This window comes from Plectropomus leopardus, chromosome 19 (assembly GCF_026936395.1).
Source record: "Plectropomus leopardus strain MGB_pleo_1.0 chromosome 19, ASM2693639v1, whole genome shotgun sequence".
Lineage (NCBI taxonomy): Eukaryota > Metazoa > Chordata > Actinopteri > Perciformes > Serranidae > Plectropomus > Plectropomus leopardus.
Window position 1 is genome coordinate 22,135,215 of NC_142194.1, and position 18,646 is coordinate 22,153,860.

The following is an 18,646-nucleotide window of genomic DNA, read 5'->3' on the forward strand; positions in this document are numbered from 1 at the left end:
CTAAAAAATAAAAAACCCAAACACTTCAGTCTTTTTCAACAAAGCTTTATTTATACAGACTGTATATACAAGACACAAAAGGTAGCCACGCTAAGAATACCAAGATGTTTCTTTACAAAGAAATACAAACACAGAATCAGGAAGGTTAAAAAACAACCCTCAAATGTTAAGTTGACCTGTTCCAGATAGAAGGCAGATTTATCAAAGCAGAAAGCATTAAAAAATACCAAAATAAGTCAGGAAGTTTATCATCTTTGTCAGAATTATACCAAAAAATTGAAATTACACACTAGAGACCTTACTGTGGAGACTTTTGTTACCTGAAATTAATGATGCAGGGAGTTGAATCATTTCCACAGAAATCACTGACTCCTGACTTTTAGCTACAAGAGCATGTACAAACGGATAAAGACGCATTTGCAGGTTGTAATATTTAAAAAATAACCTGTATTAGTTACACTTTATTCTTACTTGAATATCATTCCTAACACATGAAAACCCTATCCCGCAGAAAGAATAATATTGAATTTATTTCTGTAAAAAAGTCACTTTCATGGTTCGGAAGCACAGCAACAAAAAAGCAAAACAGCAGCTTTCCCTTTTTTGTCAGTTAAACGATCCTGGATTTAGGAACCACAACTTGAATTTCAGGTGTTGTATTACACAATATGCACCCCTGTAAACTGGCAGACTGTGCATTGAAATGGCTTGAAGAGTTTTTGGGGTTCAATTTTGATGAAAGAGACTCCCCAGTGCAGTTATACACCTACTGAGGCTTCCTGGTTTGTCAAAATATTTGAAAAAATAAAATAAAATAAAATAAATATCTGTTGGTAGCTGTAACAATGAAGTTCAGCCACAAATCAGAAAAGTTGGGTGATGAATGGGTGCCACAATTCCTAAAAACTTGATACAATCTAAAATGCACATTTTACCCCTCGTCAAAGGTTTTTGAACACCTAGTTTTGTGATCATTTCAAGCAATTTACTGTGATTAATAGGAAAACTCAATTGCTTTATTTGCGGACATGATGCTTCCACTGTGTGTGACACTCCACCTCCAGCTGCTTTCAATAAGGCACTAATTTCAGTCCTGTTAGCGCCCGACTGCCTTAAAGGGATAGTTAGACATTTTTTTAAGTGGGGTGTTGGTACTGCAAACACCCCAGCTTGCTTCTGCAAACTGGGGTGTATGCAGTATACTGACTATGAATAAGTACCACATGCAACCCCACTTAAAAAAAAAACATTTATCCCTTAAAATACTCATATTCAGACATTTAACTCTTGGAGGAAAATGTCACACTTTCATTGCTTGATATTGATCCAAAACCTGCACTGTATCCATGTCTTTAATATCCTTTGATACTCAATACATTGTAACACGATGGAGAAAAAAAAGAGTCTAAAAGTATAATCTTAGACTAAAACTATTTACAGTACATGCATCAGTGGGTTCTACGCACAACACTTGAGAGTTTACTAACGTAAATGGACGAGTCGACTTTAACAACCTGCAGAGAGCGAAGCAGGCGTCCTGCTCCGAGACAAACAGAGCGACAGTGAGACGGACATTAAGAGCAGAGCGTTAATGTTTGGCTCTGTGCCGCTGGAGTGAACATGACTGCGCTTTTTTCTTTTTTTTATTGCCATGTCACTGTAATCCCCTGAAGAATCTTAAATTATTGGAAATGTCACAGTTAAAAGTTTTTCGTGGGCAAAGAAAAAGCCCAGCTTTTCACATAATAATATAAATTTGAAAATAAAAAGGCGGGTTTCAGAATTTACTCAAATGTGGAAGCAAACTGCAGTTTATTTATACAAAACCATAATAATGACTAATAACAATCTAAACTATTGCAACTGCTACCCGAGTATCTATCATTGAAAGAAAAAAAAAAACACAGTTTCTCCTAAATAAACATCACAAATGATCTCTTTCGGCATACAAAACATGATAAACGTACACTTCATAAAAGAGGTGCACTGAAGAAGCACTTGAATATCCTCACACTCCTCTCACTCACATGGATGGTTAAGTTATTCTTAAAAAAAAAATAAAGTCTTTACATGCTATTGCACCTCCATGGCAACAGCAGTCACGCCCTCCTCCTCTTCATCTCATCGACTCTATTGTTTGCACATCCCAACCCCACTGGTTTGATTTATTTATTCATTAGTAAAAATAAATGAATAAATCAACTGTTTATTGGTCGTCCGGCACCGCACTTGAAAGAGAAGAGAACAAGAGTGAATGACATGAAGGAGGAGGGAGAGAGGTTAGCATAATTCACGATGTCACACAGTTACGTAGCCTAACGAATAACTTCCGATGTATCAAACCACTTTAGACTGTTTTACCCAGCTCTGGTACGGCGGTTCTGCTTTTTGATTGAATTGACTGCAAACTTAGATGTAGGCCACACAGCTGTGTTAGCCTCAAGAGAATCACGCTGCGTTCCATTTGCACTGGAAAGTCAGAGTTTCCAAATCGGAAAGTTTAACTGAGCGCTCCCTGAAGGCGGAAGAATCAAAGTTCAGTGTGCAGGGTTCCAACATTTCCACGGATAAAATTTAAAAGCTTTTAACATGCTGGTAAACAAATGTCACGCATCGATGCATATTAGAGCTACGTTACACCAACAGCTTCGGAAAATAAATTAGTTGTGATGTTACATTATGTGGAACATTACAACAATTTCACTACACACAACAAAATTCCACAACTTTTCCGTGGCTGGAAAATGTGATGGTGAAATCCATGACAGCGGGAACCCCGATTAAGGCTTTAACAGTAGTGAATTCTGCAATGCTACACTGTTTGTTAGCACTTCTGTCTTATTTGTGTCTCCTAACAACAGTCCTGGGCAGATAACTGTCCAATGTCTGTCTGTGGAGATGCTGCTGCGCGGTTTGTTTGCGTAAAATGCAATGCTCCATTACCGACTGGTTTGTGCTAACAATAGCTAACCTGGCTTAAACTGGTATTGCTAACAACATCTTAAGGCCCTGACACACCAAGCTGATGGTCTGCCATCAGTCTGGTCAACACTGGGATGTCAGTGATTGTCTGTCTTTGTGGTGTGTCTCACACTGTTGGCCCTCCTCTGCTGTTAAAGATCGGATTTTTCTTTAGCAAAAATGTTTCCTGATGGTTCACTGCTGCTAGTTCTCGAATGTCGATTTTGGGCCTTAAGTTTTCGAACATTTTATGAACAGTCAGTTTAACTCGGGTGTGATGTCATTCCAAGCTCCCACCTGCAACTTCCAAGGTAAATGGTACGCAGCGTTACTCTCGCTCATTCTACTTCGCCTCCATAACAAACAGTCAAACGCTGTCCTCTCAGTGGTTCAGTGGATTTGGTATCACCACATAATCGGGACTGCTTTCTAAAAACAGCCCCCAAATATTGTTTCTGACCTGACCTGTGAAATCAGAGTGACTTATACTGCACTGTCTGCTGTTTGAATGTCCAGTTTCAGTTTTATGTGTTTTATGGTCCCTTACAGTGGTCCGAATTTGGCTTCGTAGCGACTCGCTGTGTTCTTGTAGCGCCCGCACTCCTTCCGTAGCTCGGCTACTTCTGTTCGCAGCGCTGCGTTTTCGCGCTCCAGGAAAGCTGCTCGGACTGTGATCTGGTTCTCCTTTAGCCTGCGAGCGTCACGTGAGCGTTTGGCAGCCATGTTGTTCTTCTTCCTCCTCTGCCAGTATTTGTCATCCTGGAGAAGTGCAGGACAAATAAACAGCAGGGTTGGTCTGAGTCAACGAAACACAACACCAGAGTCCACTGTGCTCAGCTGCTAAGGTAACTCGGTTAAGGTGACAGCCGTATGTATCTTATTGGTGACACATTGGCCCAAATTTGACCCCAGTCAAGTGCGTAGTATGGCAAACAGCCAGGCTCCTTTGTGCCTGTAAACAAAACTGCGGTCTCAGGCGGAGCGGGGAGGAAGCAAAACATCCATCTGAAGAAAGTGAGACTGCTGAGTCACTGTGAGTCGCAAGAGCTCCTTCATTGTGACTTTTTTTCCTGCTGGGTCCACTTGCGTGCATCGAGAAAGTGGCTGATGAAATAACACTGCAATAAAAGTTACAATTTCATCAGCCATTTTTTCCAATGCATGTGCTCTGAAATAACGTTTATGTTTGGTTCTTTAAGGAAACCATACGTATTGATGATATCCTATTTCTAGGATATTTTTAGCATGTGTTGAGGTTGCTAAACAATCCCTGTATTGAAGTTTCGTGGATGTTGCACAGCCTTAAAACCAGACTCACTTTTTCAGCGTTAAGTGAATACTGGAGCCAATGGAAAATGATCATAAAAATGCTCTAAAAATGATGCCAGATAGTTACTCTCAGCTCTTATATTGTGTGAAGTGGGACACATTCTCTGTTATATCATGGTGTCAAAATATAACATGTGAGGAGGCCACCATGCATTTACATCTGAACCCTTTAGTTCTACAGACATATAACTTTACAGTCATCCGAGAAGTGAAGCTTATTCTGCTCTTCGTGCTAACTTTAAGGCTAGATCCACACGTTTCACGTTTAAAAAGCCTAACTGTTGCTATGTTAATGCCTCGAGTCCATACTATTCCAGCATCTTAGAACCCCTATAAATGGAAACCTTTGAAAATGCTGCTGTCCCTGTTTTAGTCTGAAATCTCTGGTTGTGTTTTAGTCTGGATGGGCAGTAACTCACGCTTTTGAGAAGGATGACACACACTTTTGTTTGCTTTTTAATGCCCAACTGTAACACGCACGGTGTCTACAGTTTTAAGACACTTAAATTTAATGCTTTTCAACACCTTTTTAATATCATTATTTAACAAATTCAAGACTGACTTTCGAAGAAAAAAAGCCCTCTTTAGCATACATGTGGTTCCATACAGGAATAATGTCTTTAGAGTCAGTTAGGTTAAGCTACATTTTGCCCGTTAAGTGCAAATATGACTTAAGAAGAAAGAGGACTTTGTAGTAGTAGGTCCAGAAAATAAGACTTTAAAAGCTTCAGAGGAGCTTGATTCTTTTGGGGAAAACAAGGCAATAAAGACCTAAAAAATCTGAATTCAAACCTACTTGACAACTTTTATGGCCTTAAATTTACAAAATGTTTTAAGACCGTTTAAAAGGACACCCTGCTCACGTTGCTTTCAGTAGCTGTTTCACCTCATGGTCAGCCCAAGCTAAGAAATCTACGGTCCTTTCTATGCCCAAAGATCATGGTGTCAATTATACAAACTATGCCCAAACACAGAGAACATTTACTGGACTGCTGTGAATTAGAGACTGCTACTGTCTCTCTCCAAACCTACCTTCTGCTCTTCAGGCACAAACACCTTCTTGGCCTTCTTGATCATCGGTTGTGGCTTGAGCTCATCCTCAGTGAACTTGTGTTTGCGAGGGTCAAACAGCTCGCCGCCAGGCACGCTCGACAGGACCAGGTCGGTGGGATCTGGCTCGTAGTTGACATCGATCTCAATCTCGTCGGGGTCGATAGTGGGGGTTGCTCTGTCCTCGGTGGTCACCTCTGAGCAGACAGAAGAGAACATGGGGGCTGAAATATGAGATGGTTGGAGATGAAACTGAAGGTATTTTGAGAACATTTTCTAAAGATTAGGCCATACTTCATTGCCTTTTTGGACAAAGTCCACAACAAAACCTGACTATAGTCATCTGCCATCCCCAGAGAAACCAGATTAAAGTGGTATTATTATTCCTTACTCGATCCACCCCCCCCCACACACACCTCACCATTTCCTCTTTTTTTGACTTAAACTTCTTTTTTCAGTATATTTGGGCAAATACGTGTGATCAGTTTTGAAAATGCATCAATAAAAATTACAGGCATGCTCTAAAAAGTAATATATACATTTTCAATATGTGGCTTCTTCGTGCTGTAACACTCACTGACGTTTCAACTGCTGTTAGTCCATTCTGACACATTTCTGCAAACAATCTTTATCACCATGATTATTCAACATCAGAAGGATTAATGATTCATTTATAGCCCCGGTGTTCAAAAAGACTTTACAAAGTGCTTCACAGGATGAAATTTAACAATCACTAACAGGGAGATGACTGTAAATTAAAATAATGATAGATGCTCTTCACTCAAAAATTTAAAATTAACAATAAATGTGCATTTGATCAAAATTTAACAGATGAACAAGCTTAAAACAATGTTATCTGACCCTCTACTAATATTTATTCTCATCATCATCATCTCACCCACAGCTAGCTCAGCTAAAACCGAGTGTAACGCCTGATCTGAAGAATGCGGGAGGAGTGCACATTCTTATCTCACAATTCTTTAAATTTATAGAAAAGACGTACACATGTTGTACGTATACATCGTTTAGGCATCTGGCCCCTGGGACTTGGCTTGAGGAGTCATCTCAATTAACCAGAGCATCCTGTCTTGTTAAACACATACTCAGTAAGGTTTGGTGATAGTCTCTGATTCTGCAGCCTCCACCTACCTGCAGTAACATCACAGATGATATCAGCACCACTCTTGATGATTACCACTTCCTCCTTACACTTGTCCAGTTCCTGAATGGGAAGCAGGGTCACTGGAGACACACTTGCTGGCTTGGTAGCCTTAATCTGCTCAGAAGGTGTGGCCCTCTGTTTCTTTTTGGCGTCTCCTTCAAGGCTGCTCTTTAGGGGGTCCTCGTCAGGCAAAGAGGGTATGCCGTTTTCCATGAGGAACTCCTCAAGGTCCATGTACTCCAGGTGGAAGTTTTCCCCATCATAGGGAATGGTTTTCTCCCAGATAGCGGGGGTCAGGGCGGCCGAAGGGCCCATATCGCTACCGCTTCCACCCAGGTCAACATTGTCTCCCAGACTAAGCTTCTCCTTGTCAGTATCTGAAACACAGAAAACATTTAGATATGAGACATTATTTTTACGATGTGGGTTAACACATTTTATGACTCATAATCTGAGGGTAGTTTCCCATTTAACCTTATGGAGGTCAACAGGAAAACTGCCAAAAAAACTAAAGTTCACCATTTTTTCTAAATAAATTGGACATTTTGGTTTTCCAGTCCAAAGGACACACAACCTGACCACCAAGTTTTTGATTGCGTTTATTTCCACAAACGCTACAGATGTAATTCTCAACTGCAATTTGCTACAACACATCAGCTAAAGTCTACGACGCAGACTTAAGCTGAGGTTCACCAGTCTGTCTGGATATCAGTGGACAACAGGTTCATCTGACGTAAGTTTCGTGACCACACTGAATGCTTGGAGGTTGGAGAGTTTATGAACTGAGCTTCTAAGCCCTTTTGCCACAATGAAAACTAAAATAGTTAGGGCACTGATGTAAATGTTAACTAGTTACATTATCAGCTATCTGATCTTAGCACAAACTATTTGTTACTTACATATTTTTTGCCGACAAAATATATCTCTGTAAACTGTAAAAGCAACTTTGTTTCAGCAAAAAACGCTTTTAAAGTTGGGTGAGTGTCTAAAAAAATGCCCATAAAAATAAGGATGTTCAAAATAAACTTCAGTCAACATCACTGTCATAAAAAGTCTCTTTTTGATAAACAAATATTCAACCAGTAAAAATCTTTAAAGATATTCAAAATCTATCCAAAGTAATTTTATTCAGAAGTATTCATTAAATAAGTGACAAATAGTTCAAATTTCATCATTATTTTGTATTCTCGTGCACTAACTACTGTAACGCACCAGTTGTATGCCGATATACAAATTTATCCAGTTCTTGCCTCCCTCCACTGGTTGCCTTTTAACGTTAGAATTGATTTAAAGATCCTTTTATAACTTTTAATGCTCAACATTATTTCAACCAGTTATCTGGCTGAGCCTCTGACCCCCTATGCTTCAGGCTAAGACCTGTGCTCCTCAAGCCTCCCCTTACTGGTCTTCTCCAGGTCAAAGTTGCTAACTAAGGGTGACTTGGTTTTTGGCTTTTTGTATACCTTTGGCTCTGCCTGAGGATTAGGCATGTTAGCACATTACCTGTTTTAAAATCACTGCTTAAAACATTTTTATAGGAAGACTTTACTTTTTAACCCTTTGAAACCTAAGAAAAATAGCTTGATTTCTTTCAAAACTTAGGAAGAAGGCAATAAGAAACGAGAGAAATGACCCAAAAATAAGAAAGAAATTAATAAAAAAGTACAAAAAGAAGACCTTAAAAATAGTAAAATAAAGCCATTTTACAAAGGGAAATTACTCAGAAAGGAGCTAAAATTATTATAATTCTACAGCATATTTTTATACACACAATTATTATCTATAAAATAGTCTCTCTCCAAGATATTTGTCCCCTAGCTTTTTAGAGATAATTTTTCAAATTTACAAATTTCTTGCAATTTGTGCAAGATTTCCTCCCATGTTGGTTATTGGCAGTTTTTTAGAGAATTGGCACCAATTTACAAAGGGTTCAAAGGTTAAAATTCTTCTGAAACGCATCTGAAAGCAGCACAAGAAAAGTGACGCCACTCAAGATTTTACTTTTATTTTATTTCATTTTGTTCTGTTTTTGCCTCAGTGCATAATACTTCTCTCACTTTTAGCATTGTTTTGATTGTTTACCTGTTTTTTCTTTTTTTTCATGCACTTTGAGAGGTACTTTGCAACCTTGTTTAGATAAGTACTATACAAGTAAAGTTAGAATTATTCTCATCGATATTATTATTAGAAAACACCTTTTTTCCATCAATGTCATCTCTGAATCACGAGAGCACCTGGCTTACAGGATAAGTAAAATGTATAATCTAAATGTGACTTTAGATTTGGTTGGTGACAAAATAGGAAGAATTTCAGAAATATTTGTTAGAATTCCAAAGAGACTTTCATTTACTATGGATAAAACACAGTAGTGTAATGTAATGAAGTAATGCTTTAGTATACCTTGTATTTTTGGAGTATCTGTACTTTACTTTAATTTTTAATATTTTTGTCAACTCCACATTTCCCCTGAGCATTTTTGTGACTTACAACAAAATAGGGAGGGAAGGATGGAAGGGAGGAGGAGGGGATGGACAGATAAATGAAGTAATGTGAGGTTAAAAAAAGGATTTTGTTCTTCAAATCATTTTAAGTTTTGAAGAGGACATCATTTATCTCCAAGTGTAATGTGCGCTTTATTTTTAAGATGAAGAAATAAACTTCATAATTCAGGGAATTATGAGAGCTTGCTTTATTATTACCAGCATTTGCTTGTACTTTTTACCTTTAATACTTAATTACATTTAACATAAAAAAATCACTTTTGATACTTACAGTTAAGTACAGTACATGACTGACACTTTAAGGCTTTTACTAAAGTAATATTCTAGTGGGAGGCTTAAACTCCTACCAATGTCTGGTATGATATCTGTACTTTTACTCAAACATGGCTTTTAGGTACTTCATCCACCACTGATAAAGCATGATACAACAACAACAAAAAAACAAAAACAAATGAATGACTTTCACAACAGAGTTATCGAAGCATTACAGTGATATGAAAGCTGGAAAACCACTTGTTTTCTGCATGGATGTATTGGGGTATTCATGTTTCATCGTAGTGTAATGCCACTGACCCGGCCAGCAGAAGGCGCCATTTTTGTTTTAAATGCCCCTAAACAGTGAACCACTTTCAACAACACAACTGCTTCACCAAGCTAGTTTCTCCTTTCACCAGCAGACTCAAGCACAAAAGACAGTAAGCTCAACAAATGTGTATGTGCAGGTAAGTAATGCAAAACATTTTAAAAACACAGTGGTTACCAAGCTAGTTTGACCTAACGCTACATCCTCCTCTGTCCATTGACCTGCTCTTACCGTCGTCGCCCTCCAGAATATTCGGCGGAGGCATTTCCATTATCTTCTTCAAAACCACCGGGAATGTACTCGAGGCTCCGGTGGCCGTTTCAAGTGTGATGATAATCGGCTCTACCGACATTTTTCTCCTTGTTGTTGTTAGCAACTGGCAAAAAAGCTAGCTATCCTGTTGACTCGATGCAGTTCCCTATCTAATCGCTTTCACCGCTGTTGAACGGCGTCTCTAACGACTTTTAATCCGAAAATGAACGTGTCGACGACCGTCTAACTATTCCCAACACTGTTGCTCACTTTGATTCGGACAATTTGTTCGTGTTAAGGTTTTGGAACAAACCGCACCTCCTCGTCAAAAATGTCCGCCCAGTCTTGTGTTCATACGCGGGTCGGCTCCTCGTTTATGACTATTAATCAGAGGGGGCGGGGTTTAGAAGAGAGGAGCCAATAGCGAGTGTCACGTCGCGGATGGCTGTGATCTCATTGGTTGACCGAGTTATATATGGTCCACAGAATATGTTAACAGAAAACGTGTCACTAGCCAAACACCTAGACATGGATATGATAAGCAGCACTGTGCAGCTTGACCTATTTTGATGTCGGTGCTGCAGCAGCGTGATACCTTTAATGAACGACCATGACCACTGTTTATAAGGCATGTTTTCTTAATAACGTATTACAGTAATGTTGTGCACAGACAAACCTCAGCATACAGGCTTTAAAACTTTAAAGTGTGATTAGTCGATCGATGTCTCAGCAGCGCCATCACATCTTCTTCAAACATACGTTTTAGACGCGTAATAAATCCTGCATTTCGTCATACTTCTCGCAAACATCAGATGTGCATGCAACATATAGGCCACACATGTCCGTATGTTGCAGCAGCGCAGCTCACATGCAAACACACGTGCAGTTGCGGCCCTTATATATCTGCAGGCTCCGTCCAATGGAGCTGCAGCTCTGTTTATCATGCAGAAACGTGCCGGCATCAGGGCACTGGCCGCGCAGAGGTAGCACCTTGAGGTTTAAATCGGGAGTGCATTGCTGCGGCTGAGGAGACATCCCAAGGGCAAAGATATGTGAAACAAAAATGCAAAGTTGCCACAACAGGGCAGAACATGTAGTGTTACATCAGTCTCACCGCAACCTCATTCAGTCATTAGAAAAGTGCTTGCTTGCAATATTTGGCCTGGTTCAACCTGATGTGTTGTATTAAGTGGAGGAAGTATTCAGATCCTTTACTTAGGGACTGTACCAGAAGGTGTGACTTTTTGTTGTTTTTTTTACCCTTTCCAAAGCTACTTATGTTTTTCCCTAAATGTCCCTAAGTGACTGGGGGAAAATGCATGACCCGCCATCCACCATAAAATGTATACACACCAAATGTAGGTAGTACTGGGGCCCATGCAACATCCAAACAGAACAGGAGTTCAAGTCATCACCAAATCAAATGGTTAATTTCTCAAACAAAGTGCAATTCTTACTTAAAATCTGGTAAAAGATCATTTAAAATGCTTAAACATTTCTTTTTGACATGCCTCCCCTGCATCTACCCCTATCCACTCACAAGTCATGTGTAACGATCACTCTCTTATTCCTAATAAAAAATACTGTTAAAAGTAAAAATTTCTGCATTGAAAATGAAACTTATCTAAAAGTGACCATCTATGCAAGTATAAGGAAAATGCACGTAAAGAAATTAAAGTTTAAGTAATCAATGAAGAAAATCAATTTCATAAATCAAAATTACAAGAAGCTGGAGCCATGAAAACTGTTGGCATGAAAAATGACAAACTATCAAAATAGCTATAAATTAAGTGTTCTGTCAATCAGTTGCACTTCTACATTTTTCATGTTTTGTCTGCAAAAATCTTAATTTGTAAAGTAACTTGTAACTCTGGTTATCAAATCATTGTAGTGGCCACAGTAGCGGGGCCTGTTCTGCTTTTAATGCCTCCTCTGGCTGTAAATCTAAGTTTCATATACTTTACTTATGTCTGTTTCTTTGTCTTAAAATAATTGTTATTAAATACCCTTTATAAGGTCTAATGTCAGAGAATGATACTATAATGGAGTAAAAAGTCAAAGTAGAACATTACAACATTTTTTCCATATATTAAGGAAAACAAAACAGGATGTACAGTGCACTTGATCTCAAATAGAACACGGTTCTAATGCAGCTACACCCTGTTTTGTTTTGACAGATGAATAAATCTAAATGTACGGTCCAATAAATGCATCCCCACATCATCCAGTGTCTCCGGATGGGTTATTCAGTCTATTTTATACATTAACATCAGTATGAGAAATTACAAAAGGGCAGCTCTGCACAGCATGGTACACACTGGCCACAACTCTGGGTTTTATTGGTGGTGGTGGATGGGGGGTGTTTTTGTCCCATGTTGCTTGTATGTGTCTGTTTTTAGCATAACACTGTGAGGAGAGACTTGAAGGTCAACTACAGTGAGTGTGCACATGAGATTACTGAAGGCTGGTGTGTTCACACTAAATATCACCTACTGAAGCACCACACTGCCTTGTTTAAAACCTGCTATCAAAAAGTAAAGGCGACAATAACCCAACAAAAAAACTAATACTTGATCTTTTCTCGACCTTAACAGCATTCCATCAAACTTCCTGTTATCACAGAACACTAGATGAGGATCAAGATAAACCACAGCTGAAAAACGCAGGCTGTTTTCGCTCACATGGATGCGCCACAGCTACAAATTTAATCTGCCCACAATGCTGTTTATAAAAAAAAACAAAAACTTTTATCTGAAAACAATTGTCAGCATGACTGTGCAGTTCTGCACAAAAATAAAAAAATGCAGTCCGGATTTTTCTGATGTGATTCACATCCTGTTAACTTTGTACACGCTTAAGAAAGTTTGCAGCATATTTAGCGGTGTTGACGCCTTTATGGATTCTGTGAAATGATGCTCACATTATTCACCATCACGCAAAAAAAAGAAAGAAAAAAAAAGAAAAAGAAATAAGCTTGAGAAAAACTAAATTAAATATTTTCATAATTAGATATTCAAAATGATGTTACAGAATCAGTAGATTTTTAAGCAGTTATTTCAGGTTATTTCCTTGTTTGTTTATACTCTCAAAACTCATTTAACGGTCATTTATCTTGTATCTCACTAAATTATTCCTAGTTTTTCATTTCTTTTTTCATTGGGTATTGCCTTTTTTCTCATGTTTCAAGCCAGCTTGCTCAGGTTTCAAAGAGAGTATTTTTCCACTTCATGTGCTAACACATCTAAAAATAAAGCGGCCACAACTTTGAAGCCTACAAAGCAAATTCTGAGCTCCTGCACATGTAGAGCCCTGGAGGAGTCCACACACACTTTTAAATCCTCCCTGTCCTGGTTACCTGTGTGTGTTAAAACATGTGCTAAACATTCACTGTTATTATTGCTGTGGTACTTTGACAGCTCATGCACATTCTAATAAAGGTGAAATGCGTAAAACGTAGGCAGAACAAACAGATCAGGTGATTTATCTGATAAAAACACTGAATAAGACAGTTTCACATTCTAAATCTGTGTTTTTACAACAGTTTGTTGCAGAGGAGCTTCTGACTATGGTAGCCGATGTAAAAACGTGACTGTCCTATCTAGAGAAAATGTTTGGTTTGCCCTTTCTGGGCTACTGTCAGGTCGAGTGGCTAATCTGGAGAAACAGGATAACTGGGCCGGGCTGGTTTTGGGGCCGCAAGGGCCGGTGTATAGTCACAGTAAATAGATAATGCAGGCTGCACTCACAGGAGCCTAGGAGGTTACAATAGGTCACATCATCAGTGATGTAATAACATTTGAGACTTGACGACGGTTGATCCCTCCACCCCAAAAAGGTCAGTGCAGTGAGGGTGTAACTGGTAAAAGATGCAAGACATAAAACCTAACCAACAAGATGGACAATAAAAGAAAAGAAAGGCGGTAAACTGAAAGCTCTACAAACTGACAGGCAATATGTGCTAAACAAGTTTTTAATTTAAACAAGTTGGCGGCTTGACAGCGACAGCAACGTTTCTGAGAAAGCACCGAGTTGAGATGACGACACAGATAAAGCAAGAGGTGCAACATCAAGCTGCCAAATGTGCAAAACAAAACATATAATGTCTGCAAACCACTGTTCAAGTTAATGAAATCAAAATGAATTGTGTGGTGATATATGGCCTAACATATACTATATGAAGAAGTTCTTTGCAAAAAATAGTATGTTACAACAAAACAAAAGTGTGTGAAGTGTGAAGCACTGCCTCGTAACCCCTCAGAGGAGTGAGAGCGATATAACTCCACAGACAGTGCACAGACAGAATTCAATCAATGTTACGGTTATAAAGGGAGCACAGGCTGGACCTGTTCTATATGAAAAGTGCCCTCAAAAAATTAAGAATTTAAGGGGGCAACTTGAAATTATATGTATTTGCATTGAATTGGAAATTAGATTTTGAATAATACACTATGAATAACATGGTTGTAGAGAATAGTGCACTTTTTTGGACTTACATACTAGTATGGCTAAAATTATGTATCTTCAGTATAAAAGGTTGTGTACTTAATAGGACTGGTCTGAAAACACAATCATATTTTAAGGTTATTATACACTACAGAACGCATACTTATTAAATTCCACATCAGATACTACATTCCCCTAAATCCTACAAATTGCACCTTTAATGTTATTATCGGAACAAAGAACCATATCAAACAAAAAAATTAAGACACTTAAAAGTCATGACTTCATCTCAGACTCCTCCAGAATTAATGTCAACATCTTTGGACAGCTATAAAAAACTTAAAATAATCAAATAACGTCCAAATAGATTATGAAGTTGAAACATTTGGTTATTTTACTACTTAATTATGCCTCATTATTATTACAGCCTATATCATCTGTAGGTTATTTAGCAAGTGGAAGATAAAAGTGGACATTTCCCCAATATAAGAGAGAGAAAATTAATAGACACGTCATTAATGATACTTTTTCGGTGTCTTTGGGATCTCCTCTAATGCACAAACTGACAAGTGATTATGAAATCCTGTGAAATGGGGCTACAGCACTACAGCATTAATGTAATCACATTACCCGACTCTAATCTGATCTATCTAAATATGGTCCAGAGTAAGAAGGAAAACAGAGACATCTAGTGATTTAATCACAAAGCTACAGAGCCCTCGGCTGTGGGAGAGGATCAAACCTTGAAAACAGCTTGTTTGAGGGATTGGATCACATTATCCAGCTTTGGTTTTGATGAGAACCAAACGTTCATTGTATGTTTTTCAAAACTTTTCAGGACAATTGGGATATCTATGATTTAAAAAAAAAAAAGTTTATCCTGATTGCAACTGGAGGGTGGACTCAGGTTGTATTTTAGGGAAAAAAAATTGAAATTGATTAAATACATGTTGGTTTATTTTTATTTTGAACTTGATTTGTTTATCTGTTGAAGAGATAAAGTAAAATAAGTCGATAAAAGCTGCCTTTTGAGCCTTTCTCTACAGTAATGTAAAAATAAATGGAAGTTATCTCCATTAGGGGTGGTGGGGGAAAAAAAATAAAAATTGACACAACAAAGTATTGCTGTATTATATCCTTACACTAATGCCAAGTATTTATTTTTTTAATTATATAAATTATGAGTATTACAAATACAAACCAAAGTTTTGTTAGTCTAGTAGAATATTGAAAGCTCTTGCTTTTGCAGGTCACTTTGACTATGAACAGAGTGAAAATCTTCATAGATAAAACAGATGTTGACAAATTCTCCTTTTTAGTTAAAAAATGTATTAAATCGCAATATATATTATGACAATACTTAGTGTATTGCAACATGTTTAAAATTGCAATAATATCGTATCTTGACATTGTGATAATATTGTGGCACCTCTGGTGGTACCCACCTCTAATCCCCATAAAATATTCCTCCAAAATGGTTGTAAATAAAAATGGATTAGCTGATAATGAACAGCAAAAACAAAAACTCTTGAGATTTCCAATTCTGGATGATTTTGATCCAGTTTAAATTATTTGGATAACTTTTCTTCTTTTCTCATGAGGCAGGGATGTTCAACTCGCTGTGCCCGGGGGCCAATTTTGCAAAATGTCAGAAAGCCAGGGGCCAGCTGTCCCATAAATGTTGTATTTGCACAGGGGCGTTAAGAGGATTTGAGGACATTTGGGGCTTGGCCTGGACCCCTGTTGCAGGGGGTGGGGGATCCTCCACTGGCACTGTTTTTTATATAAACAAGCTCCGTTTTGGTGCCTTTAAAAATACACCCCAGCACTTTGTTTACATTAAAATGAAACAAATCCAAGTGTGAATCAGTTTATTTTCATTGTAAATTAGAAAATGGTTGGAGGGCCACCCAGCACCCTGTCAGGTGCCAAATTTGGCCAACAGGCCATAGATTGAGTATCACTGGTTGATGCAATTGTTACAAGGTCCTTCTGATTGTGTCATAATAATATAAGGTGATAAATGACATCTAAAACTATTATAACTATTAATTTTCATATCAACAGCTGTTTGGGGGGTCCATATATATGGACACAAAATCCTTTATTAGTAGTATTTTTTTATCACCTTTACTGTACTGAAAGGCGTATTCCTGTCTACTTTTAATCATAACAGATAAACAAATCAAGTTTATTTCTGTGTTTTATTCCTGAATCCATCCCTCTACTGGGATCAACAGAATCCTGATTTTTTTTAAAAATTGTATTATTTCTTTTTTTATAAAAGTGATCCCAATCCCTATGAAAACACACTGAGGGTTTGATCCAGATCAAAACCAAAACTTGTTTGCATAATCCAATCCCATTTTCTTTTTAAACAAACCTTTTTCAAGAGTTGACCCAATCCCATCGGATTACCTCTCCACAAAAACACAAATACACACACACACATACATATACACACACACACACACACACACACACACACACACTCTCAATGGAATAACAAATAGGATCAAACACAGGGACAATAACAGGAGCATGCTGTTGCTCCTCACCCACTGTTTTCTTTTATCTGATCAACACATGAGAGGCCCAGGACATGGGTTAGGGAGAATATTCACTTGTTTCAAGTATCACCAAAACTGTGCTTGTGACAAAGCTGCTGCAGGATCCAGTTGGTGTTAAAGGTTAAAGGACGTGAAGTATTTGTTTAACAATGATGTAACAGGATGGAGAGGTCCTGCAGGTTTACAGACTTGTCACTATGCAGGTAAACCACGTGGTCTCTGTTGTTCTCCTCTGTTTCACTGCGACAATGTAGAATAAGGGGCTGATTTTGCAGCTTTGTTTACTTTTTTGAAGCTTATTTGGGGTGCTGGTCTAAAAATAGGCCATGGTAAAATGATCAAGCAGGCAAAGACATCATTCATCTTACTCAGCCACAGCAGCCAAAAACAGAGTCAGAAGTTGTGTTAACCTATGAAACCCGAAACGACATCAGCTTTCTTGTGCTGCGTTCAGAAACCCTTCAAGAGTATTTAAACCTTTGAAATATGAGCAAATATGGTACATTTCTTTCCCAAGAAAATGGGGGGAAAATGCAGTCTGCAACCTGGCATTAAATGTCCTGCACATTGCCAAAAAAAAAATAAATAAAAAATAGCTAAAGATTTTGATTTTTTTTGCCATACTATAGCCTTGCTTTTCGTAATTTTTTCAAGAAGCTATTTTATGGGTTTTGGAACCATTTTTGTGTCGATTTTATTGTGCATAATGTGCATTTTTTTGTGATTTATGTTGCATTATCTGGCTTGAGTTTTCTTTACGTGTATTGTTTATCTTGTATGGGGTTTTATTTTTCAGTTTTTGTACAACTTTATGTCAGTTTTTGTGCTGTATCTTTATTATGACTTGCTATAAATAAATTAATACATTTAAAAATGACCTGAAAACTAAATAAAAATGTATATAAAGAGAATCATATTTTAAATAAAAGTCAAACTATGTAATTATTATAGATTTAAAATTAGGTTTTATAATATAATATTTATTATTTTGGCTTTTTTTTCCAGGTCATTATCTATTTTTGTTCCTTTTTTTTTAATGCACTATTTTAGTCATTTCTTTTTCTTGTAACTTTCTACTAATTTCTTGCACATTTTGGGTCAGTCGTTATTAACTTACTCATAATCTTCTTTCCATGTTTTCTAAAGTTAAATTAAGCCAAATATGCTCAGGTCAAAAGGGGATACATAGGCTGATCACCAAAACCACTGAACTATATGTACTGCTGCTACAGATTTAGTCGTTGTATTGACATAACTGCCATGCAATACTCAATAAGCACAGTTTCTGAAGGAAATTTATCAACATTTGGACACTCATTAAATCGATAAGTAGACCCACGCAGTCCAGGCGCTGGCACAAATTCCCATCCAACTCAGCTGACAGGGATTACGCAACAATCACGCAGTTGTTTGCAGACATTTAAAAAAGTGTTTAAAACTGCAAATCAAACTTCAGTGACCCGCTTTGCATTTAAGCAAATTCTCAAAGCAATCATTTTGCCGTTTGATTTGGCAGCGACTTACCATTATCGTCAAAGTTTGGGAGAGTGAATGGCTGCTCCAGAAGAGCCCTGAAAATCTCCGGGATGTCTGCGCTCATTTTTTCTCTAAATTACTTTCAGGTCGACAAATTATTCAGAGCTGGTCGGCAGCTCACAAGAAGCGATAAAATAAAGTGAAGAAGCAGCTTAAATGGTTCACAGGGGTGAGACTACCAAAATAACAGGTCATAAACGAACTCTCCACGAGTTACTTAACTCAGCCCGCCCACTCTGCTCCCCGCAGCCAATCAGCG

At 38.0% G+C, this 18,646-nt stretch overlaps 1 protein-coding gene across 2 annotated transcripts; it reads right to left on the reverse strand.

Moving 5' to 3' along the window:
• Positions 1-29: 29 nt before the first annotated feature.
• On the reverse strand, positions 30-18,589 carry tefa (TEF transcription factor, PAR bZIP family member a). Of its 2 annotated transcripts, none has more exons than XM_088069894.1 (5): positions 18,376-18,589; positions 6,490-6,879; positions 5,323-5,537; positions 3,509-3,720; positions 30-2,228 (listed from the first exon to the last, which is right to left on the reverse strand). In XM_088069894.1, the coding sequence occupies exons 1-5, from the start codon at positions 18,449-18,451 to the stop codon at positions 2,207-2,209; spliced, it is 915 nt and encodes a 304-aa protein (XP_087926020.1). In that variant the 5' UTR covers positions 18,452-18,589; the 3' UTR covers positions 30-2,206. The 2 variants fall into 2 exon arrangements, with proteins under 2 accessions (XP_087926020.1, XP_042363562.2); XM_042507628.2 differs by lacking the exon at positions 18,376-18,589 and adding an exon at positions 9,818-10,192.
• Positions 18,590-18,646: the final 57 nt, after the last annotated feature.

Bases quoted from the DNA above. Each gene is read 5' to 3' on its own strand.
- tefa (XM_042507628.2), bottom strand. From the start codon at position 9,938: ATGTCGGTAGAGCCGATTATCATCACACTTGAAACGGCCACCGGAGCC. The intron at 6,880-9,817 runs GTAAGAGCAGGT...TCTGTGTTTCAG, and splicing joins TATTCTGGAGGGCGACGACG to ATACTGACAAGGAGAAGCTT. The intron at 5,538-6,489 runs GTAGGTGGAGGC...CTGTCTGCTCAG, and splicing joins CATCTGTGATGTTACTGCAG to AGGTGACCACCGAGGACAGA.